The 27,041-nt window shown below is 35.1% G+C and overlaps 1 protein-coding gene and 1 pseudogene across 3 annotated transcripts in view; one reads left to right on the top strand and one right to left on the bottom strand.

The window, feature by feature from the left end:
- Positions 1-9,177, top strand: part of l(2)37Cd (general transcription factor IIIC subunit l(2)37Cd) — a 72,694-nt gene extending 63,517 nt beyond the window's left edge. For 2 of the 3 annotated variants that reach the window (XM_067099031.1, XM_067099030.1), the window contains one exon: positions 4,779-9,177. In XM_067099031.1, coding sequence (XP_066955132.1) covers positions 4,779-5,857 — 1,079 coding nt within the window. In that variant the 3' untranslated portion in view covers positions 5,858-9,177. The remainder of the gene's footprint in view (positions 1-4,778) is intronic. The other variant, XM_067099032.1, reaches the window with a different exon arrangement.
- A 460-nt stretch (positions 9,178-9,637) lies between these two features.
- The window catches only part of LOC136835842 (GATOR2 complex protein MIOS-A-like), a 46,712-nt pseudogene continuing 29,308 nt past the window's right edge, over positions 9,638-27,041 (bottom strand).

Raw genomic sequence — 27,041 nt, 5'->3', positions numbered from 1 at the left:
AGTGAAAACATTGAAAAATATTGCCATTGTTGTTAAACACAATGTTAAGAAACCAAGAGTGAAGCATATAACTTATAAGTGTGGGGAACCTGAAACTTTTTTTTTATTTTGGTGAAAAGTACAGGTGGCTTTAACCCTGTGGTGATCTGATGATGCGAAACCACGCCAATAAATTTTTTTGCCATAAGTGCTCTGATGACGTGACTTCCGCTTCGTCCATAAGTTATTTTCGGGAGAAATTCACCAAAAAAAAGGAGTCATCTGAAGAACACGAGGAGTGCGTCACTGCGTGGGCAGATCTTGAACCTACAAGAAAATGCAGTTTTCACTTTTTTTCTAGCATTATTTATTACTGATTAATTACGAAAAAGGTCAGCATATATATATATACTGCATATACTATGGGTTGAATGCTGTACAGGTAGTTTGGCCGGAATTCATGCATGCGTAGATCATTTTTTGTATGCTTGTTTATCTGTAGATAACTTCAGTGTGCATGTATTATATATCATTCGATTGGCCATTCTTTTTACTTTATCGTGCTGAACAGCAAAATGTAAAAATATCAATGTTTCTATATAATAATCGTTGCCGTATATTTTCTTAGGAAAAAAAATTATCCGTAATCTAACGACAATTGCTCAATTTTATTCTAACAATACATATATCTTTCTTTTGTGCATTTTATAGAAAATTTATTCAGCTTTCTAATGCCACCTCTACTTTTTTTACACCTTTATTCCTTACTGAAGTACGATTCGGAATGTCAACATAAGTAGGTTGGAAAATCTGAAAATTTGCACTCCATAAAAAATTAGCATTTTTTAATCGGTAACAGCTAATTAGCAAACACATTTATAGCAAAATGATTGCTTCCACGTGAAAGTTCAAACGTTTCCACACAATTTACATGTAAAATAAACTCCCCAAACCTAATTATTATATTTTTCATTATTTCAAAAAAATATCTATAATTTTCTTTAAAAATATCACATTCATCACATCTTTTTTATTATTTCTAAGCCTTGCAAAGATTTTCTGATTGCTTTAGGAAAAAATTCAATCATTTGCCGACATCATAAAACAAACTAGAAGCGTATATCAGTTATAGTTTGGACATATCGATTTTTACAAAGAAGCTTTTCTGCGCAAACCCCACTTTTCCCTCCATGGCATAAGTCGTGTACCTGGTAGCACTATAGGAACCCCCGTAAGCACGAGAGGGTTAAAGAGAATTATTGCTTTGTTTAGCCATATGAGGCTTTGCACAATATGACTGCAGTGAGCTGTTTGATAATGATGAAAAGAAGTTGACGAGATTGTCAAAGGAATAAAAGAATGGAAACAAAAAATAAAAGAATGGAAACAAAAAAATAAAGTAGAAAGAATTATTGGTCAGAATAGTGTTAGTAGATAAAGCATCAAAAAGTGGCCTCGCAATAGGAAACAAAACCTATCAAGTAATGAAGACCCAGCATAATAGTCTACAGGATAACCCAGTAGAGCAGTTGTGTGAATATTGACTCTACCCTCTAATTACGTTGCATTATTTCATTGTAAGCTCTAAGGAGGTCTTTTGAAGCTATTAAATTCAAACATTACAGGTCAGAATTATAAAAAATACAGTATGCACTTCATATGAGGTTGTCTGCTCATTTTATGCTAAGCTAAAGTAGCTACCAGTTTCTAATACATTTTGGTATCTTCATTAAAATATAGTAACTGTTACATTCAAATCTTTGTGTGTGTGTGCACTGCTTTTCAAAGATATATTACAGAAATATTGTATGGGCAGTCCCCTGCTTACTGGCATTATCAGCTAACGTCATTCCAGTTTTACGGTGCCTGGCTAATGCGTTAACCATATTTTTTGGCGCCAGTAAGCGGTTTATCAGCATCAGTAAGCGGTTTATTGTCGCCGTTAAGCATTTTATTGGTGCTTATGGCATCGTCAACACCATTTACTACCATAATGATTGTGGTGTTCTGGTTAATGATGATTTTTGGTTATCAGTGCTCATCCGGGAAGGGAACCCCCGCTGTTAACCTGGAACTGCCTATTATTTTTTCTTTTTTCAATGGTAAATAAACATTTAGAACTGCCTTCAGTGTCCAAAATATGTAAGCTACTTGAGCTCAGGATATCATATATTATAGTTGAAACCTTTGATAATATACAGTGCGCTATATTTACTAATACATGTATTAATTTTAATCACATTTGAATAAGGGATACAGTACTAACATTAACAAAATTTAGAGTAAAATAATGATACACAACACAAGAGAGTAAACACAGACCAACAGGCATTCATACAATTGCTTATATTAGCTGCAATTTACATATAATCAACAAATGAACTGAGAATATTAGCACATAAATTCAGTGTTTTCCACTATAATTAACACTTGTGAATGTTATTTAAATTACTTGTAAATGTGCTCCGTTCATTATTGGTTACATGTAAATTGCACTTCCATAAGCATTTTGTATCAATATTTTACCAGGTTTTGATAATATTAATATCCCTTTATGAAATGTGAATTAAAATAATTAACAGTAACTGTAATGCATTAAATAGTTACCCATTGTTTCAACCAATGATAAATGATAGCCTAAGGCCAGTTACCTTAAGAGTTGTTTTCGAGAGTAAGATTTTAAAATTTTCGTATGCCATACAAAAAAATTACAATATGCCTATATCTTTAATAAGCTGTGTGCACTTACCACACACACACATACACGAAGATTTGGATGAAATATTTTGCTAGGTTTTTAATTTAGAGATCCCGGAGTGCGAGTACAAAATGGTAGCTGCTTGCTTTGTACAAAATCAGCAGACAAATGCACATACACACTCCCATGCAGTATTTATGGTATTTTTTTGCATTCCTGCATGTAATGTTGAATTCATCCCTGTATTAAATAGCTTGCAAAATCTTCCTCAAAAATTTTAATTATTGGTAACAAAATAGAAAAGCAATCTGTCATAGAAGTTAATATATATAAAAGTAAGTGGCTACATCAGCAAAGCTCAGAAATTTATAGTTCTTTTTTTTCCTAATAGTTGTAACTTTAAAAAGATATTGTACATATTTTCTACTTTACCCAATCCTGATGTAATAGATATTTTATTTCACAACATTCTTGATTTAAGAATATCATAAAAAATGTAGTCAAAATATTGTGCATATGTAAAACATTGTATTGGCAGTAATGAACATGGAGGTGTTAGTTTGAAAATGTCAATAAGACTAAGACACTTGGACATTCAGAGTAGGGTTTGCTGCACTTTGATGCTCACTGCTTCAGCAGCCACAAGCCACAAACAGCCATCCTCCTGGTGAACTATCTCACTGTCTCTGTGAAGGTAGGTTAGAGGTGACTTCTTGTTATACACCATCCATAAATTGCTGGCGTACGGTCCTACTGTTTTTGAGCTTGAAATTGTGTCCTCAGGATAGCCATCATGTGCAGCAATCTGCTTTGAATGTCCAGGTATCTTCAGACTTCATTCTCCCCTCTAGCATTTCAGGCCACGGGCACTCTATGAAGCCAGAGAAGAATGATCCTGATCTTTTTTTTTAGGTTCTTATTGTATTCTTTAATTTCTGACTGTACTTACCTGTATATTGGTATGTAGTTCCATTGTAAAACAGTTCCATTGTAAAACAAACATGAACCCTACTTTTTACCAAACCACAGTAGTTTATTAGATAATAATACTCTATAGAGAAAATAGATTTTTTTCAAGTTCTTAGTTACCAGTGTTAATAATGAAAATTTTAGTTGGGCAATTTTAGCTCAGTTGAGAGAACAGTCCTTCTCACCATCTCCCTCCTAAAAAGCTACTGTTGTAACGTTATTATCCAGACATGTGAATCGTAGTTATTCTAGTTAAAAATATGGTGGAGACCAGAGATTTTCATTAAAGCCCTTAGTTACTAGTATCAACAATATAAATTCTAGTGGGCAATTATTAGCTCAATTGAAAGTACATTCCATATCATTGTTTCCCTTCTAAAACGTTGTTCACTCATAATATATTCGTGCTATATTTCACGTTTTCAAGATGCAAGCTAGTACTGTGTTCTTAAAAGCACCCTCCTCCCTTCCCCAGTTAGTACAGTCTCTTTGCCATTTAGGTGGACTGAGGGAATTATTTTAGAGTCAAAGAGGACCATGCCCTCTGCCTAGATATTATATTTCTTTTCACTACTGTACTACTAAATTTGGATAAGTTTTGATACTTTGTTTCAGCTGGTGAATATGGCTACAGGTTTTTTTTTTCTTTATTCATCACAACCCTTTACCAGTATGTGTTGCTATATTTATAAGGCCTTAGAAAGAACCATTCACTCCAGCTCTTACAGTTCAGTATTGAGAGACTTTACTGTGTATGACCTCACTAGACTTTCTATGATGCCTGCTTCTTTCTTCACTTTATCTTCTGAGGAGTCAACATCATCACTTTTCCCAAGAATGGAAGTTTTCCATTGTGCTGCCATTATTTTGTATTTTTATATCAATGAAACCTAAGTTTTGCATGTTTTAGTATGAATTATAATGAAAATAGGTATTGTTGAAAGGTTATCTGTCCAGATATAAGTAGTGCATGTTATTTGTTTACATGTTGTAGTGTACCTTGGTTGTGATATTCTTTTTTGATTATATTATTTCAACTTATTAACTAGCCAAGTTAGAGAATTTTTATACTTTAAAATTAACTAGGCAAGAGAATTTAGTTACATTGTACAGCACAACCTGTTTCTTACAGATTTGTGTGACTTCCAGTATGTGCCTTTAATGACGGGAGAAGATGGCAGCAGTCAAGTGTGTATTTATAATGATCTTGTTCCAAGAGGTATGGAAAGTGCCAACTGGCTACATCAGCCAGCACCCTTGTACCTGCCACCTGCTGCTTTTACTCGCATGGACACACCACAAGATTATCGATATCGACGGGAAGCCAATAGCGACCCTAAATCAAAAGTGCCTCAGAATATCATTTGTCGCACTCGGCAGAGAAGGACACACTTTGCAATTTTTCAAACATTTAAAGATGAAGATGTACCAAAGCGTCCTCTTCAAGGAGCAATGTCTCAAATCAGAATAAAATTCATGGAGAATGCTCTTTATCAGGGTCTGAAGGAAGAGTTTGAAAAAAGACCAATTTGGTCAAAGAATGCCCTTAGAGTTCGCCTAGATTATACCAAGGATAAGCTCAAATATCTTTTACCAACCCTGTCATATTATTTTCATACAGGGCCATGGAGGAATCTTTGGGTACGATTTGGATATGATCCCCGTAAAGACCCAACTGCTTGGATATACCAGACATTTGACTACCGCATAAGACAAGCTGGTGGTGTTAAAACAAAAGTAGAAGCGAAACGCAGTTATTCAAATTATGTTTTGCCTTATAAAAGTTCAAATGCATCTAGGAGAAAGATTTCAGTCATTCATTCTTTACATTTAGGTCAAGGGGGAGATGATGATAGTGAGACTAACAGAGATTCTGAAAAGAACTTGGAAGAACTATATATATTCAGACCAGGGATGATTCCACCATATAGACAGATGTTTTACCAATACTGTGATATTCAGGTACCTGAAATACAGAAGCTTTTAGAAGATTCCATTTTAACTGGAGCAAATAAAGTATGTTCTGAGAAACATGGATGGTTACCAGCAGGCGTAGAAGCAAAGTGCCGTGATATTATTTCTCGTTTAATTGAAAAGACACTGGCTGAAAGAACAGCTCAAGGACAAGGTCTGGATGAGGAAGAATTGAGATCAAATTCTGACACAGACTCTCCTACAGAAGGCAATTCTACTGAAGAAGAAATTAACTAATTTAAGGGCATTAGCAAGCATTTTATAGCTCTCATGTCCATGAGAGGTTTATGGAGTGCAGTCATTACACAGTATGTACTGTCATAGACTGAATAGATTTTTTTAAAATGAGATGAAAAGGAAATTGATCCCTGCCACACTAGCGCAGTTTTATAAGACTGAAATCCCTGCTTTTGTGGATTTTTTTTAAATTCCCCCCCAACTGTAAGAACTTTCAAAACATTGACACCCAAGTGATTATTGATAGACCACCCCTTATAATTTGCAAATGCCTATCCAATCATCAGTACGATGGGTTGGACTTATGAAAGTATACATTTTGTTATCTTTCAGTACCCATAATGGGTACTGAAAGTTAACTAGATTCACAGAACTCAAAATGGTTTCCACTAACTCTCCTAGCACCATTAAGTACCAGCTGAACAATGTTGTAATGGTAAGATGCTTCAAGAATAAGGAGGACTTGAGTAATTAATTTTTTTTTTTTTTTACATTATTTTTATATAATGTGTATGCCAGTGTTTGCTTGTTGCCAAAGACTAATTCAATAGTCATGAGTTTTTCATTGTTTTATAATATGACCATACTGTAATTCAGTAGTCATGAGTTATTCATTGTTTTATAATTAACAATATATAACATATGACCGTACTTTATGCCAGATGACACTTTTCCACGATAGTTAGTTGCTGAGTATCCTTGAAAGCTATTCCTAGACTACCTGGACCAAGAGCATTGCTGCAGTAATTTATGCAGTTTACTTAGAAAATATTCTGAAGGTTATAGACCGTAGCAAGTGATTATGAAAGCAGGGTATCATTAAAAAACTTATATAAGTTAAGCAAGGCCATTTGAATGTGTTGGGAGGGGTAGGTGCAAATGCAATTCCTTGTATGATTGCAATAGAATGTCATGAGAGATGCTCAAGATGGCAAAATGTGAATGAATTAAGGGAGGTTTAATGCTCAAAATATAACAAACCTGAGGTCGTTATGTATGGAGAAAATCTCTCTAGTGCAGCTGGATCTGGTTAAAAATATAACAAGGTTTGGTGGCATGAGTGTATCAGCTAATGGGGGGAGAGAGTAGGCACAGCCTGACCTCTTCTCCCCCTTCGCATATGCCATGACTCTCCAGTCATCTCTCTAACTGCCTTCAAGCAAGACATGCACTACCCTTCTAGCATAGAAGCCGGTTTTCTACGCACTTCCTGTTCTTTCTATGCCATGGCGTTCTGGTTTTTTATTCTGTTTTTGTTTGTGTGTTTCTCTGATATATTGTGGTTATCTGTGTGTATCTGCATTCAGGTGCAAACCCATGAATCATCTAGGAAGGTTTTGCCTCAGAGGAAATGTCCTGGGGTAGGTAACAACCCATCCTTTCATTATCTTGCCCCTCTTGATACTGATCCTCATTCGACTTGTAGCAGATGCATATCTAATGGTTGCAAGTAAGTAACCCCTCTTGTGAGTGTCATGATTGGTCACCAGAGCCTCTCATTGCACCTTCTCAGGAAGATTTCACTCCTCCTCGTTCTTCTAGTGCTTTGTCTCTAGATAGTTTGAGGAAGGGTCTGGGAGATCTTGTGATTGATTTGGCTGCCTCTGTTCTAGGGGGTTGGTTCTCTCTCTCTCACCTTGTACTGTTGTTTCAGGGATGGAAGTGGAGAAGATAACCGAGGGGAGCCCCACCTTGGGGGCCTACAGTACTGTCTCGCCTCTTGTCTTCCCGTCTCCCAGTGTCTGCCACCATGTCAGTCTCTACAGCTACAGTGTCTGTGACTTGGCTTGTGTGTCTACGGCTGCGACTTCCTCAGCCTACATCATTTCTTCATTGGCCGTTCCCCTGCCATCAGTTTCCATTCCTGGGCCTTCTACGTCTTCTCCCAACTCCCTAGCTCAATCCCTGATGGAGAACGTTGAAGGTGCTCTTCTGAAGAAGTTCGGCCGCTCCATTACAAAGAAACTTAAGAGACATCGTAGATCTCTGTCTTCTTCTCAGTCATCTTCTTCGTCATCCGTTCGTTCCATCCCACGAAGGCGTTGGAGGAAGAAGGACTTTGTGGTCCCTCCTCGTAAGACGATCCACAAGCCCCTCTTTGGATTCTCACTCCATTTCCCCTTCGTCTGAGGGCAAGGCCAACCACCCGTCTCCTACAGTTGATTCTCGGTTGGCCAATCACGGCCGTATTGTTGCCTCCAAGTTTGTTCCTGGTTCACCTCCAGTTGTCCCTCCAGGGTTACTTCACATTACAGATGGCTGTGCATCTGTCAAGGTTCATGGCCGTACGTCTTCTATCTTGGCTACTGATAAGCGTTGCCCAGTTCCTGATTCTTGTGCAGCAATGCACTCTGTAAGAGAAGTCTCCTCTAAGAGCTGTAGATCTACAGATCAGGCTCCTCTTCAAGAAGTTGCGGTCATTTCGCCTTCTTCCACTCGTCCTTCTCAAGACACGAGGGTTAAGACCATGGCTGTTAAGAAAGACGACAAGGCAGCTGTAAAGAAGTCTACATCACACCTGAGGGAACGTTTTCATAATCGGGACCGTTACTCTCTTAGGACAAGTAGTCCACAGTCTCGTTTGTGCGGCCGTGACCATTCTCTACATTACGAGAGTCTTTGTAGTCATGGAACCAACCACAGTCATCCTCTTTAACACGTAGTCCACACTCATTCTTGCAGCTGGGACTGCTATCAAGACAGAGTCCCTTCTTGTTCATTAGAACAATATATGTATACCCAAAGTGTTAGGCCCTGACCATTCTTATGCTCTATGAGTGAATAATTTGCATGGGATGCCATGAGTCAGTAGACAGGCCAGATCGAGATTCTTGTGGCCTGAAAGCAGGTCCTCTCCCTCTTGATGCACACAACCAAGAACTTCTAACTACATACACACAAGTAGTGGAACTCATTCATGGGTACAGCAAATTAACAGAAGAGACTGTGGCCACCAGTTTTGAGTATCAGGTCTTGAAGCCCTTGTGGGGCCCAAGAAAGAGACGAAGGCATCATTGTGGTTGCCATGTTTTAACCATGCTGACTGTGTCATAACCAAGTGAATTCTCTTTTCTCTTGATGGAACAACTCACTTTGGTCTAGCAGGTCATTTAAGTTGCTGTCTTCTCCTCTTCCACGACATAAGACGTTTTTACCCAACTCCTAACACTGCATTACAATCAAGGAAAGTGGATCCAGACCGAATTTGCCTATTCCCAGGTCTTTCTTTAGACCAAATCTAGGCAGAAGGCACCTCCTTTATGCAGCAAGAATCGGCTACAATGAATTTAACCACTTCTACGGTGTTCCAGGTGGTCTCGTGGCTCGATCTGTTGTCAACGACAGTCGGCAAAATTTCCTCAGCTGCTAATCATATTCTCAGAAGAGAGAAGTAAAATGAGATATAAGGTCATATTCTTGGAAGAAAGAAGTAAAACAAGGTTAAAGGACAATCCACATTACTACAATATATGTCTACAGACTGTAGCATTTAGAGTTAGTATAGAATACATAAAAATATTTTTTTACACTTATTAGCACCACTTAAATTACTAATATACTGAAGGTATAAACATGAAATGCATTTCAATATGAATTCTCAGAATGGTACAAAAAGTGTTACTATTCTTTGCATATCTACTTGACAAAAAAATTACCTTTTAAAGATGTCTTTTATGCAAATCTTTTTAACAGACCCTGAAGTAGGTTTCCATACAAAAGTTTAAAAAAATAAATTCTGTACACAATACCTTGTATAAGGAAAATACAAAATACATTTGAATATATATACTGTATATCTCAATTTGTATAAACACTATAATTACATAAAGAAAGTCACAGCCTTCATAAAATGATTGTTACAATAATTCACAGTAACAATAATATTTACAGTATTCAAGAACTAGATAAAAAATGCAAATTGTTGCATAATACGTTATCTCTGGTAGGAATTTACGTGGATGACGATGGAATTCTACTGACTGTGTCCAGTAACATACATTTACAATTACACTGTGTCACGGGGCATTCAGTATGTTCCCTGAAAAAAAAAAAAATTGCAATTTTAAAACAAGACATCTATGTATCTATAGCCCCTATATCACTGGGAAAATTCATCTACAGACATTTTTCTGAAAAAACTTTTCAAATGCAGTACTACAAGTCCAAAATCATCAGTCCCAACTGGGTGCCAAACTTGCAAGTGGCCCTTCAAAATACTCGTTAAAACTAGAATTCGCCTCAATTACCATAAACTATAGTTATCACAGCCTAGTAATCATTTTTTTTTAAACGTTCTTGTCTCGGATAACATTTAAGCTTTATTATAATATATAAAACACTAATTAAATATTTATTGGGAAAAAATTATAAGTAATAGTTATTGCTGTGCTTATTTCAAAATTTTGTTTGTAGTTTAAAAGGGTCATTTTATCAACAAAGATTTGCATTATATAATTTAGCTTTTTCCTTGCTGTCAATGTTTCTGATTACTGAGCCAAGTAATTTCAAAAATTAGGAAAATGCATGTAATCAATCATTTAAAATACTGTTTTTTACTAGCTAAATGAAGCTGAATGAGATGGTGTTGTCATGAAGTCATTTGGCTGAATAATTTACAAGTGCAAACCTCAAACTGCAGTTGGAGGAAAGCTGCCGGACTTGCAGCTTTAATTCTGAAAGGGACTTTTTTTTTTTCCTAAGTTGCCATAATAGCAGGTTTTGCAGATTAAAGGATTCTGGAAAATTGGACTATTAGTGTATAACTATTTAACTGATTTTTAATGACTTCAGTACTCATCTGACCAGAAGTTTGTCATAGGGATGGAGGGATTCAAGAGCAACTATGGCCGTCATTACTCAATGCAGCTGCTCTGAATAAGTTAGTTATGCTATCTTGTCTTTTACCTAGTAAATGCTTTTATACTTTGATTTAAAACAAAGGTGAGTTCAAATTATTTTAACTCTTTAAAATACCAACCACAAAACTGTAACACAGAAGCACCTTTACATGCCCACAGAATATTTAGTTTTGATTTGTTGCTGGGGACTTTTGAATATGAACAGCTAGCACCAGTGGGATGGATGCCATAAGGGATGAGTTCAATATGAGATGATAAAGTGATCAACTAGATATCAACAATTTATTACTCATTATAGGTTCTGACAAGTAAGATTGTAGTTATATGTGGTCAAATTCCTTTCCCTTTGGTGAAAGAAAATAAAAGCAAAATATTGAGGCTGGGAAAAATTATCAATATTTTTACCTCATCCAACACTTGTGTAGTAAATATGTAAGATAACCAAAAGTCATGACTGACATGTAGAGAAAATGTCACCTGGTTACTATCATGAAATAATCATCAATGAGAAATGAAAGTGATGTAAATAATATATGGAGCTGCAGCAAGACCATTTGCCTCAAAAAGAGATTAACCAAGTCAGCAGAGATTTCCATCTTTCCAAGAAAGATTAATCTATATGCATGCTATTTCCTTTCCCAAACCTTTAAGTAACATACACCATCAGGATTTGCATTTGTATATGAACATTTTCAATTGACTTTTTCAATTGACTTTTTTTTTTTTTTTTTTTCTTTTTTTTTTTTACTGACCTTTTACTTACGAGACAATCTCTCAAGACCTACAACAAAGTTGTTAATGATGCAGCTTATTCATTAATTTTCTTTATAACAGATTTTACTACAATATGTACAAGTACTGCAATTGGTTAATTTTTCAGGAATTATTTTTTAATATGCTACAGCTCTAGTTATGGATTCCAGTGGTGAAAAATTTTAAGTTTCACTTAATATAATATACTTTAAAGCCAAACTCAAGTGGATATTCTAAATAAATGTATGTATACTAGTATGGCATATCTAGGTCCAGGTTCAATAAAATTGGATACAGGAAAGGTTGCTTTTTGACTTACTTGAACCACTCCATAAGGTGTTGAGCATGTCCACCATGTCTACAGGTCTGACACCAAGTAAACCACGTCATAAAATTAGCCAACTTCTTCTTTGGATCATCAGCGTTAGTATTTGACTCATCCTCTGTGCCTGTTACTTTAGAGGCACTACACCAACCAGAAACAGTACCCATGTGGACTAAACAAAGCGAGCATCGAGGAAGAGGTTTGCGGCAGTTGGGGCATGCTTGCATCTGTAAAATGGTGCAAAAATGTCTTAAACACATACAAATATGAAGTTTACAAATATTAGGAATTTAGAAATGTATTAGTAAGTTTATCCTCTACAACATAAAATCTCAAAAACCGGATTACATTCACATCCTCTCAGAATCAGAGAATAGGAACAGTTTCCATTTTTGTGGGACAATCCTATTATTTTACTTATGACTATTGCTGCTTTAGGTGGAGACACTTATTACAAGTCACACACATTGAATAGTAGGAAAAACAAACCATATGAAGTGCCATATGGACGAACTGGTGTGAGGACACTTGGTTTAAAACTATACAGTTCAAAAAACTAACCTTAAATGTGAAGTTTGACTAATTATTACTGAGCATTGCTTAAAAGATCACACAGGATTGTGTTGGCATATCTAAAATTCAGAAATCAAAGAAATAGAGAAGGGTGAGCAAATGATCCATAAATACTGAACTACAATGACACTAAAAATCCCAGTCAAACTACAGAACTAAGACAAGTCCTCATTCAATGTTTTAATTTTACTACGATGAATAATTGTGTAAACCAGTGAAAATCCCCTTCATAAATAATTGTGCATCATGTCTTTCTCCCTCCTCTCTTTTTCAGTACAGTAATGTCACAAAAATGTATTATGTGGAGACATGACTGATTTAAAAACCTGGTACAATTACTCGTATGTGATCAGCATGATGGTAAACACGAAAAATAATATTAAATATACAAAATTACATACTAAACATCATGTAGCACTGTATAACATACTTTAGAAAGGAAAACCCACAGGAATACTGATGAATACGTGTTTTTATTTTGACTGTGTGCTACAAAAATGATTGTATGATGCAAATGCGACAGCATCTTGAAAAGTTATGTATTGACTTGTAGTGTTTAGCAAAACCAGAGCTCCAAACAAATTCCACAGTGTTGCACTTTGGTGGTCAGTGGGAGACAAATGGCAGCTTTACCAATGGAAGCACCCCTGAATGAGTGAGGGCAACTATCCCAATAGGTAATGCAGTATATCATAATATCTTTAGTTTATCTTCAGCAGGTGCCAAGTGATGCAGCTGTAACTGGTATCTGTGCTGTTAGTAGTTTGGTGATGGCACCACAATCATCAAACATTATTAAGCACAAAAAATATGTATCCCAGTAATGCTCACAAGCCTTCATATATATACATATAAGATATATATATATAAAACATAAGTCTGATCTTGTGATTTTTAATGTCACTAATCTGGAAAGTAACTTATGAGTATATCAATCCTATTTCTATTAACAAAAATTATAAGTTTAACAGATTAGCAGAAAGGGCAATAAAAAGCAATAAGGCTAATTTGCAGTGCACTGGTGCAGGAAGCAATGACATTGGAGATTCACCATCTTTCACTTATTCATAAAATTCTAATTTTCTTGTATGGCAACTTCAGAAGAAAAAGACATGTGCTTATTAGCTAGTACCTTACTGTACAAACCTTGGCTTTTAGCCATGCTATAAACAACCTTTGAGACTACCAGTCCCACCTAAACAGTGATTCAGGTATATACATGGTAGACTGAGTTATGGTGAAAAGTTTTCCTCACAAACTGATCAATCAAACAGGGAGTGCCCTCGTCCCAGCCACACAAACACTGCTGTCTCACCTACAGCTTACATGAGAAGTGAGGGAGATAAAATCACAAATTTTTTAATCAATTGGTATTTTTCAGTCTTAACTTATGGATAATTCTTCTTGCAGTTTTCCAGCTGGCACTAGAAGAATTATCTGTAAGTTAAGACCCAGGTTTGTTCCACATATGAACAACTGACAATATCTCAGGGTCCAGGTAGTGCATGTGCTGTGATACTACCTTGATACTTCAGTCTGTTCAGGCAAAAGACTGTTGAACCTGGGGAAAATTTAGATGCAAATAAAAGGCTTACATGCAACAGAGTAGTTGCCTGAAAAAACTTTTTCATTATAAAAATATTTTAACTATGTATTGATCATATTTATGGTAGACTGAAATGCAGCGATGTCCTTAGATTTATCAATTATCTAACATCTGTGTACATTTAACATTTCCAAAAGTTCTTGAAACTTATAACACAAATGATGTCCATGTAAAGCAAGCTACTTTTAGACATCATTGTTGAGTTGATAATTTTTTACCTAGAACTTATGATAAATGAGATTTTCATTTTGAAATAACCAGGACTTCCAGCATTTCTGTGGAATGTACCTGCTGATATGCCTAGTATGTCGTTTTTACTAGTAGACTCTACAAAAGTGTTCCCATTTGGTTGCTACAGAAATGTGAGAATTTTTAACAAAAAGTTAAGTTCTTTCAGTTCAACTTAAAAAAAAAAAAGGTTTATGGAAGAGTTTAATAATTTCTGTAACTATTAGTAATTTTGTGGCTTCAAATACTGGCTGTATGAAGCTGCATATATTATTTACACAAAAGCTTAACTTTTGAAGTCAGAAAGACTTCAATATTAGCATAATGGGTAGAGTTAGTTAACTGGAAGCTCAAATATAGTGGGGTGGCAAAGTCTTGAACATATATACTAACATTATAGTAAGTCATGGGTTTGACTATGAATGAGGGATCAGCAGAAGGATGGGAGGTCAAGAGGCTGGGAAAAAAGATGGTTTGGATATGTGATGGTCAGAAAAGCAGTGGATAATGGAGGTAGCAGGATGAAAACCTGTAAGACGACCCAAGAAATTATGGAACAAGGGGACAGATTAAGACAGATGAGTGGAGACAACTCATTTTTTGTCTAACCCCAAGTAAAAACAGACATCAAAATATTTATGATGATAATAAACAATAATACTTTACCATTATATAAAGCAACAAGCAACTCTTCTAAATGAATTATTGCCCACTCTACATACTTTTACTTTATAAATCTTAGTTATTTTATGCTACAAGACTGCAAACCAAAGTAAGTGTTCTCTGCACATTTTAGATCTTTTGATAAGCTGCAATGCTCATTAGGTAATTGAAAGCTTAAGTCTAAACACCCCAATCCTAGTAAATTTCAAACTAAAGGCCCCTTTCACTCTATATTTACATCTAAAGGGATGTGAATGGCTAACAGATCTCCATATTAATATAACTGACGAGAGATGAAATGTTCTGCTCATATAAATTTGCCAAGAGGAAAAATTTACGTAACTTTGTTCGTTGCTAATGTTATTTTTAGTAATAAACAGCTAGAATATGTAACTATAATACTATACTGAGTGTATACTATTGAATATAAGGAAAATAAAGAATAAAATATAATAGATATAAAAGGGACAAAACTGTTATTCTTCTGATGCTGAACAGCTATCTAGAGGAAAGCACATTTTACCTTGGATTTATTTGCTGAACCAGTTCCAAATCTTGCATAAGGGTTTCTTGGTCTACCAGGTGCTTGAATATATGCAGAAATACTCTTCATACAAAAAGTGCAAGTAATGTAGACATGCTGTGGAGGTCGCTCTGCATATCGACTCTTGTTCATGATAACATCTAGTTCTGCACGTTCATTCCACAAACGCAAACTGTCTAATAAACTGCGATAACTGCAAAAAATTAGAAAATATACCTTTTTAGCTCTACAGTATAAATATATTAAATTCTGCACTACTATATTTTCTAATAAAACAGAGAATTACATAGTATGAGTTCACACTGCCATAACTATACAAGGAAAACACAAGGGTAATGTTAAAAGGACCTTTAATAAGGGTTATCATAAATATAAAAAATTTTTATACTATAGAAAATGATACACTTGGATAAAAGACACCTTACACTGTATTGTTATATAACAAATAGCAATACAAGGCTTCACATAACAGCTTCCAGAAAACTCTAGCAGAGTTTATAAACTCATCCTAATAAAAAACAAGGAAAAAAGGAAATAACATTAAAACAGCAAAAGTACTGAAATTTAAAACCAGCTATGAAACTCTGGTCAGGCACCAATAGGTTAGAATGGGGTCTGAAAGCCAAAGGTAATAAGGATTTCAAAATTTTCTGCCGAACAAAATTAACTCATTATAAAGCACCCAGTCTCTTGACAATTATTTTAGCATTCCATTCCTACTTTTCCTTAGCGTGTGCCTTCAATAACAAAACAGTATTTTAAGACTCCCCAAGGGATGATGCTAGGTTTAAAAAAAAAAATGGATATACTGTATACTGTTTTTGTATAAACTGTATAGCTAATCAACTTACCAAATTTTTAAGTCCTAGAATGTATAGTTTTGAGTTAACTCCCAGAAAACAACAATACAAGAAAATGGGAAAAAATAATTTTGAGATGAAATGTTTTCACAATAAGACATGTTCTCATACAACTCAATCATTATAAACTAGTGGATGCCTCCCTTCACCTCTCTCTCGCAGACAAGCACAATATGTAAAATCTGAGGCATCATTAAGTACCATATCCCAAGAAACAGGAGTTGGCTGAGCCTGCACAGGTAAACTGTCGTTTTTAGAACTCTCTTCTTTCAAGCTCTTTGATGCATCCAACAAAACAGACTTTAACATCAAGTTCAGTGTAATAATTTTTTTCCATTTGATATCTTTCTACAACACAACTTGTTTGCTTTTCTACAGAAATTTGTAAGATTCTGACAAGGCCTCGGTATCTAATTTTGCAACTGTAATGTTAAGAATACATCTGGCTTGTTGAAGGTGTGAGGCACTGTAAACTAAAGTTAGCCCCATACAAACTACTGTTAATTCAACTAGGTAAGTGATTGTTAAGTATTGATTGCATGGACAAATGCCCTGTGAAATACCTTTTTCCAACAAACGTGTGTCCAAATAAATGTTACCCATTCATACCTGGAAAATACAGTTCGTAATTTTTAAAACTGACTTCCAAGTATATTACTCAGTACACCAACAATAAAAGCTATGAGTTACAAGAGAAAAACTTTGAAATAGTACACAAAATTCACAAAATTTAACACAAAAACAGAAAACTACCTCTGAACCCAATGGGCAAGCCGGGTGTCCTTTGAGACCAGGTGTTGGAGTGCATGTATTGTCACTAATGCAACCGTCTGAACATCACCAGTTAGGTCAACATATCGTTGAAGAAGATCAATTCCTTCTGAACACAGACCTACACAAGAACAAAATTATGAGAAATTTGAGATAATGGTTCATAATTTCAAACAAAATACATAACTTACATCAAAATGTTATACTAGGTTTGGATTGTATGTAAAATGGTACAGTAGGAGAAAGGATATAACATCACTAATTAATCTCCATAAACATAACAATTTCCATGCCCCATTCCCATGGATTTTACTCTCTTTTACACAAAAGAACAAAGCTATCATATTCCTACTTAAGGACACTAAAAATTATGAAAAAATGGTATTTTGGTGTTTATAATACAATGTCAGTTCCCAATAAAATAACTATCAATGTACACATCCATAAATTTTGTCTCCTATTGATGAAAAAAAAACCTTGTCACACCAAAATTCAAAATGGAGATTAGAGCTAGAAAAATTGAGTGTTAATATCATGAATATGCCAAATAGCAATAGTTTATTAAATGGTCCTAATGCTCTTATCAAAAGGATTGCCATTTCCTTGCATATTATATAAGTATTGTAATTCTCTTACACATGAAGTTCATCTTAAGGAAGATTTCAGCGCATGATGAAATAAATGCTAGTATCATATCTATATTTTTCTTACAAACAGCTTTTAGTTATACTGTTGCCTGCTCAAAACCTGCAAGTTTTCCTACCAACAATGCTGCTACATCACAGCCTCAGTCAAACATTATGTCACAATATCTTTCCATTCTTTTCAAAAAACAGTTAAGCAAAATGTGAATCTTCCTTCCCTATACACTGCAGAATCAACCATCAGCATATATATAATATATATACACATGTATATATATTATATAATATATATATATATAATATATATCAGTGGGGTTTCCATTCTGACAGTGTGACGATAACCAAAAATCGCCGATTTTCAGTTATCGGTACCTTTGTTAGGTATGTATCGGCGCCAATACTTGATTATCAGTGCCAATAAGCGGAAACTGGCACTGAAAATTGCTGAATTTCGTCTCTAGACAAGCCCTGAAAAACCACATCACCAATAACTGAGCCCACCAATACCGGGGACTGCCTATGTATATATATAAAGGCAGTCCCCAGTTATTGGAGGGGGTTCCGTTCCAATGGCGGGACAATAAGCGAAAATTGTGATAACTGAAAATCGGCAGTTTTTGGGGCTTATTGGTGTCGATAAGCACTGGAAATCAGCAAACCAAAAATCTCAGATTTCCAGTTATTGGTGCCTCTATTAGGTATGTATCAGCTCAAGGAAATTCCTCTCACAGGTCCTACTCGTCAACAATAGCATTTTCCTTATGGTCCCAGCTTCAGTATTATATAGTAAGAGATCCACAGCCAGTCACTTCATGGGATACTTACCTTATAACAGTAAAACTCGCGTATCATGTGACTTTTGAAGACCTAATTTTGAAGCTAATTTTAAGGGGGGTCGCATCTTACACGAGACATAAAATTAGTATCGTATTATAAAATACAAACATAACGATTATACATCTTTTCCATGGATCTTTTAAAAAATTATGCTTTACTTCACTGTATCCAATAATATTGTACGTATTCTCATATTACTATCGTATTATAAAATACAAACATAGCGATCACCATTTTGATTTGGAAATCAGCTGAGGGCAATTACGTGGTAACGATTACGAGGTAAGTTTATTTCAACATATTTAACTCAATTCAGAGTAATTTTCTTGCTTATAGTTAGCATAGTGAACCTCTAGATACTCTATTTATATGGGACAAGGTTATTTTTCGTTATACAAAGTGTTTTCAAGTTGAAATATGACTTAAATATGTCTCGTTGTGAACTAAATTTTAGTTATCTTTCATTAATAGATGGTGTTGGGGGCATGTTTTTTTTTGGAAAAAAAATCTACAGATTCTGTTCACTATTTTCAATTGACTTCATCATAATATAAGCTTTACATACTTATCTTTTATCGGTGTGAAAACAATAAAATGTGTTCTTTCGTGCCTAGTAGTTTTGATTAAAATACCTTTCTCCCCAATTTTATTTATAGTTGAGTTTGATCAAAGCTTAGGGGAGTTTCATCCATGTTGCCGATGCACAATAATTTATAGTCATTAGCAGGCTGAACATTGTTTTCTCAGCTTCAGCTACAACTTGCAGCTTGAATTTAGCGGTATATTTCCTTGCTGATCCTTTCCATATTGCAAATATGGGTAGTACTGTATAATGTAAAAATATATCAGTCCTCTTCTATTTAACGATATTTGTAACATAACCACGGTAATTTTTTACTACCGTACAATGGTTGAAGTGCAAGCAAAACAGTGGCTGTTGTCAGATTCAGTTGTTCATAGCAAAACAGCTGTTTCTCGTTTGGGTGTTTATGGCTGTATGCGTCTATGCGAGTATAACCTTACTAACTATACTTTTATCATTCTCTTTTACTTTTTAAAGTTATTTCACTAAAAGATGGGATAGATAAAGAGATAGAGGAAAAGAAGTTAGAGTCTCGAAAAAGGAACTCGCATTATACACAAGATACATAATAAAATAATTTTTTAAGAGTGAAAATTTTGGGGTCACACAATGCACGAGATCATGCGTTACATGAGTATATATATGGTAAATACTGGCTTGCCTCTCTGGAATCACCATCAGGGGTGGCACCTTCAATTGCAAGGAATGCTAGCTGGAATACCACCTGATGCCCCACCCCCCAATAAAAAAAAATAAACTTGGAGCTGCCTTGACAGTGACTGCCAATTACACAATCTTTTCTAATTCTAGTCATGACTGCACCTGCAGTGGACCGTGCCCACAATTGAAATAATGATGGCTACCATCACCAGCACAGTGACCACAGTAATAGTTGCTGCATCCAACATCCTTTGCATAAGAACAACAGTAGCAGTTCCTCCTACTCTACGGACAGTCAGATGAACAGCTCCAAGGTCAAGACTCTCGACAGTTGGAAGTGACTGTGACTGTCCTCAGAATAGCCCTGGCTTAATAAACAAACAAGCAGTGCAGCCTATGGAACCACAGATAGTACAACAGGGACAGTAGCAACAACAAAAGCAGAAAGCAAAAATGCATAACAAAAGCACAAGAATCATGGGCATAGCATATGCAGCAGGACTGCACTATTCAAAAAGAGGTGTGATAGGTGCATGAGGTAACACTAATAGAATTACAGTACTGAAAAGCATGCAGCACAGAGCAAAATTCAATATCAACAACAGGAAAGGGCTGTAACACTTGCAGGCAGGTGGCTTAGATACAAGCAGTAAGTAATTACTTAAAATTTACTTTTAAGGAAAATGAAGAAAAAGGATTAGATCAATTATAAAAAGACTAAAACAATGATGTTGGGGAGAAATCACAACCATGTGAACAGCACTGAGAAATGCAAAGCAGTAAGGTGAACTGTCACTACCTACCACTGGGTAACTGGCACGGATGCATAAGCAAAATTTTCTTAGCTATTCTGCTTCTTCGTCTACCAGACTTCATAAGCTACTTGTCTGGGAACACTTGGGCTCTAAATGCGCGCTCTATATGATCGATAAGTTTGATATGAACAAGATACATCACAAACTGATATATGGGTCAACAAAATTTCTAGATAAAAATGAAAAACTTAGTATACTTCTGAAATTCATAATAAAATAAATTTTAAAAATTTCAGTACTGACAGTTAGACTAACAAAAGCAGCATTAACAACTGAACAAAAAAAGCTCACCACCCTGATAATCTGAAACAGTTTGTTTAAGCACCAAAAACCTTAAACTACAACTAACCATTGGGTTGTCCATTTTAATTCATTATGCAGATACTGCATTTCTTAGAATATAAAATCTTGGTTTAATAATGCTACCCATTAAACACAATGAAGGCCAGGCACTGAAAAGCTTTTTTACACAAGAGAGAAATCAATACCTGTTAAAAGAATGCCATCCAGATTTCCTTCTTCAGTCAGACGAGCATTAAGACGTTCCAAATACTCCTTCAGCCTTGAATCACTGAGATAAGTACAAGCAAATGCCACACGATCCTGAATGGCTATTTCTGTTTCACTCTGAACCAAAAGATTAAAATTTTTTTATAGCCTTTACTCTTGAGCATGTACATGTAATTACAAAATCCACTTAAAATCTGACAATTCTGATAAATTACAGAGATTACTATTGCCCATATATGATTTAACCAAGTCACTGAGTTAACACCATAAAAGTAAAACCTAATGTAAAAATGTTAGTGATATCATCTTTAAAATATTCAAATCTGCTCCTGATGGAGAGAGAGAGAGAGAGAGAGAGAGAGAGAGAGAGAGAGAGAGAGAGAGAGAGAGAGAGAGTGTGTGTGTGTGTGTGTGTGTGTGTGTGTGTGTGTGTGTGTGTCGTTCTTGCATCTAATGTGACCAAGAATCAAGTCCACAGGATGTGGCAGTCTATTTATTGAAGTACACAATGAATGTCTCATTTACTTTGCTTAGTATTTTACATATTTAATTCCTGGATAATCCGAAATATTATGTAGGGCAATTATAAACTAACCTATCAATATAAAAATATTTTTCATCAATTCTGCCATATTTATTCAAGACAGCATCTCACTCCATGCCTTTCCATTTTTCTTGTGCTTAATCATTATGTGAAAACTAGTTCTGCCCTTCAAATTGAAAACACCAGTGACGGTGAATTATGATCTCTAGATGTAGTATCACACACCATACAGACAGTTCATTCATTACATTAATACATGACACACCATACACACCGCTCCTCCATTATATTCATGCAATGTAAGGATAGTATAAATGAAGAACCATATATTTTAAATATATATGGCATTACTGGCAAACAACACTGCAAAATAAACATATATTCACAAAACCATAAACTTTAAAACATCACCACAGGGAACTCATTCACAAGGGAATATAAAAGGAAGATGTTAAGCATTAAAGAAAGGACATTTTAATGCACTGAAGAAATCAGTGCTACAAGATACTGATTTACTTATGCACTGAAACAGTTGGCAGAGGACTTTACCCTATCAAAGTATTAATGTAAAGCTACCTTTAACCACAATCAGGGAAAGGTAACTTACAATGGCCTACTAAGAGTCGGAAACTGTCAAATATACAGTTATATAAAATTAAGCCTTAATATTAGTGCTACAGCATTTTTAACTTGAGCAGTCAGGTTAGAGTAATTAATAATACTGAAATGGATAGAAAAAACTCACTCAATGAAAATAAAACTTTTAAAACGTACTTTGCTAACAATATGTTAGCAAAGTTCACAATTCATTATAGAGATGACTGTTCTGCACACCTGACAATCTATGATTTACAAAATTTATGAAAGGGATGACCATTCTGTTTCTTTTATGATATTTAACAATAATAAGTAAAATAACCATTCATGACTTACCAAAACAGGGTCATATGAATCTGCATCATCTGTTAAGAAAGCAAACATAGCACGAAGATAAGGATCACTCAGCTGCGAACGCAGGCCAGTGCACGTCTCCCTCCACAGTCCCTTCCGTTCTTCTGTGTACCCTATAAAACAAAAATGTCAAGCTGTGTTAACAAAATAAGATAGATTTATATTGGTTAAGTAAATGGAAAGCAGTTAATATAATAACCATTCTGAGAACATCAGATCATCAAATAGTGTTTTAAAAAGTACACAGAGAGTACTGTAATTTTTTCACCACAGCCTATACACCACATATATGCCTAGTATGCTGTCTTTGATGTTTCCAGGAGCATCAGTATTTTGCCTGTCACACAAAAAAAAAGTAGTCTCTAACCCTTTTAAGCTGCTGCTCATCTGTTGCCTCATCTATCATAATCAACCAATATGAGAATGAATCTTTGTGACCATACACATATTTGTTCTTTATGACACTTTTTTTTGTTTACTGAGTCAATAATTTATACACTTCACCCAGAGGTCATATACAGGAGTTCTGACTGCAGTCTAGCCAAGATACCGTTCCTCTGGGACTAGTTATGCCTATGAAAATCATAATCTTCAGCCCCTATGACACAATGTAAATTTCAAAGACTGATTTCAGGAAAAAAAAAGGCATCTCTGACACTCAGAAAGACAGTAATTTACTCTAACTCCAGCTATGGTTTCAATGAATATATTAAATAAATCCTGTGCTGTGTGTGTGTGTGTGTGTGTGTGTGTGTGTGTGTGTGTGTGTGTGTGTGTGTGTGTGTGTGTGTGTGTGTGTGTGGGAGGAGGGCATATTGCAAAATATTAGACTATATTACTCATTAAAGGGAGCGTTTGACAAAAAAATTGAAGAATCCAAATTTTTCCTGATATTTCACATACAGACTCTTACACCTCTTGGCTATACTCTCAGAAAATTTTATTAAAAAATTCGCAATAGTTTTGGAGTTATAAGCCAAAACCGTAACAATACTATCACTGAGAAAATTACAGTTTTCCTATAATGTAATGATAACTTCAGTATATCGGTAGTAATTTCAATTTAGCTATCAAAGAAGAATATCTAAATGCGGTATATGGCAACTATATCCTAAGCAAGTGCGTAGAGGCTCTGTTGGGTGAAGGAGTGTACCCATTTGGGTGATCAGTGGCAGTTCAGCTCTTGACAAAGCGAGACGTCACGCTGCCCAACCTTGCCCGTGTTTTGACACACTTTTCATTCAGTGCACTCATATTATTTTGCAAGTCAATTTTTGTATTTCTCTTGGCTTTGCAATACTTCTTTGTTCAGAAGAAACCATGCCGAGACCAAGAAAATTTAATAACCTGGCCACAGAGAGGATTGTGGGCAACTCTGACACCCCCTACAATGTGGGATAATACTCTTTCCAAGAGAGAGGAAAAGAGGGGACCAAGGAGCCTAAATATATATAAAATATAATTCAATATACATAAAATAATAATCAAGATAACATGATATAACATATCAAATTTGTCATAAAAACCCTCAATGTGTGAGGACAACAAGCAAATAAATGGACAGACAACAAAATGTCATAAAAAACTTTTTGGGCTTGATACCTGAAACTAAAGTTCTCGACCTTCAAATGGAAACTCAGACGTAACGAATTCACTATCTCAATGAAACAAAAGCAAATGAAAGGTAAATAAATTGTCTAAAAAACTATAGAGTTTTTTATTTTTGTCCAAAAATATTTTTTAAGATTTATTTTCCACAGAAATCAATCCAAGATTTTTCAAAAACCGGAAAAATATTTGTGAAAAAAAATTGAAAAAAAAACTCTATTGCTTTATTCTAATCTATAATACCTGTCTGTTATGTAAATTTCAGCTCTTAGGTTGCAATAGTTATGGCTGAGTTTTTTTGAGAATTTTAAGAGAGGTACCAGCGAATGGAGAGGGGCAAAAAGGAGAAAATATAGATACTGACCTTTGCTATACATAAACAACCAATGCCCAAAATTTCAAACTGATTCATGCTAAAAAACCAGAGTTATTAATAAAAACAATTTTTTCAAAAGCTCCCCTTAAAACACATGGCAAAATGTTAGATTATATTACCCGTCAGAACACTTGGCTACAATTCCCACCTCAAAGTAATTGTTAACATAGGTTTTTTAACCCCTTGTGTCTGGGTGACATATATATGTTTACTTATAGCTTTAAGGTGGATTCTGGGTCACATATATATATGTTCAAGATTTCACACCATACAGTCTGGATGAATTGTGCGGGAAAAGTGTTCATATCACTTCCGTGGGCCACAAATGACTTCTAGCAACTCTTACACGGCAACTGCAGTAGCTCAGTAGATGATATTGGGAGATCAGTTTGATTTGAGATGTCATGGGGGAATGTACTTCAGCTCCCCATTCCAGGGCATCTCATAAATATCTTAGTTTTGAAAAAAGTAAGTTTTGAGAAAACACCAAAACAAAAAAATTTTTTGGGCTTTCAAGAATCCTGAGAGAATCAGGACATCTTGAGCAAGTTATCCCTATATCATTATGACCTGTTTTCTCTATGATGCTACTGCTAGAGAGAATGAGATATTTTAGTGGTTGACAATTATTTTTTAATAAATTTTTTTTACTCTTTTTACAATTTGTTGTTCACAGTGGCATACAAGTGATGAACAAAACTGTCTGTGAAACGATCTAAACATTTTTTTAACTATAACATTTCAAGATATGTTTATTTCCACATAGAACAGTCCAAAACAGTGCATAACTCAAACTTGGTCCTAGCCAGGATTTCTTCTTACGTTTTTTACAATTTTTCATTTAAAGTGCCATACAAGTGACGAACAAAATTGTCCAAGAACCAACCTAAACTTTTTTTTAGCATTATTGCTCACGATATGTTTATTTACACATAAAACAGTCCAAAACACTATATAAATTACTTGATCCTATCGAGAATTATTCATACAGACATTTTTGGCAAAACTGTCAATAAAACGATCCAAACATTTTTTTTAGGCATTACTGCTTCAGGATATGTTTATTTTGACATAAAACAGTTGTAAACTGTTAATAACTAAAATTCGATAATTCTTTGAAATTCAGCGGTCAGCGTACCCCTTAAAAAACAAATATATCAACTATCATTATGGTAGTGAGTGGGTTGTACCCAGATGCTTTACAGTAGCTCATATTGGTAATAAAATGCTCATTTCTTCCCAGTTTGTTCATAGTTATACATTTTTTCTTCAGATACTATTGTTAACGACTTTAAACTGTATACATTTTCTAAAACTATATCACAGTACTTGTTATGAACTTATACTACATTAACTATGAATGTATAAATTATAGTATATCATTTTGATACATTTCATCCAGCGGTAAAAAATGTCTATTTCTCTTATTCATCATTATATTCTTTTATCACTGGTTTTTAAGTGTACATAAATATGTCTCAAGTAACAGCCTATAAAAGTTTTCAATATGTTAATCCCTTCCCCTATTACCCTTACTATAGTAGTAAACCATGACCATACGCTGTTTTTAAGATCACGAGAATACTTGTTCACTACCCTAAAATATATCCCTACTTATTTTTATAATCCAGATTTTACTCATTCTTTGATGCATTTCTGATTCCTTTTCTTTGTCTCCCAGTACTAAGCATTGAGTCCATTTCCCTCAATAGGTGGTGGTGTGTTTAGTTTAATTTTTAGATGGACCTTTAGGAGTCAAATACCTTGACTGCTTGCCAAAATTCTTATTTTTGTCATTTCATTACCTTAGTCATTCAAAATGACTTTGTGGCAGACAGGAAACGCCAAGTCAACTTTCTGGAGTTCAAGGTGTTCCTGGTCCTTAGGAATTAGTCAAGGATGCAGAGAGCAAATTCAATGGGGATATCACAGTCAAATCAACCAGTTGCTTGCCTTTAGAACAAACACACAAAATCAGAACCTCTGGTTTTTCTTAGTGGTACAGACCCTCATACGGGGAGAGGTCCAAGATCAACCTAGTGCCAAGGATCGAGCCAAGGAAGCAAGCAAATGTGACATGCAGTCTCAGCAGAGAAGAGATTCTCACCCTGGAGCAGTTGTTAGATCTGAGGATGTGTAAGACTTGCTGGTGGTTATGAGACATGCCCTTGGGGAACATTTGTGACCAGCTCTCAGAATGCTACTCAGCTCGACCTAATCCAACAGCCAGAAACCTAAACAAAATGCTGTACCTGGATGCGTTCCACACAGTTAAAGGCTATTTATGATTTACTGGTTTGTAATAACAATCTACATTTTATTACTGACCAACCCTCTTGGCACAGACCTATTAAGAGTTTAGAATCTGTGACTTGCTTAAACTGCTTACCAAAATAATAATCTACATGAACACCATACAATCTACAAAAAAATAAAATTAAGTAAAAAACCAGTCAACACAAGACTTCAATTAT

Source organism: Macrobrachium rosenbergii, chromosome 55 (genome assembly GCF_040412425.1).
Source record: "Macrobrachium rosenbergii isolate ZJJX-2024 chromosome 55, ASM4041242v1, whole genome shotgun sequence".
NCBI lineage: Eukaryota > Metazoa > Arthropoda > Malacostraca > Decapoda > Palaemonidae > Macrobrachium > Macrobrachium rosenbergii.
Note: the sequence above shows the minus strand (reverse complement) of the source record. Positions and strands in the feature narration are given on the sequence as shown.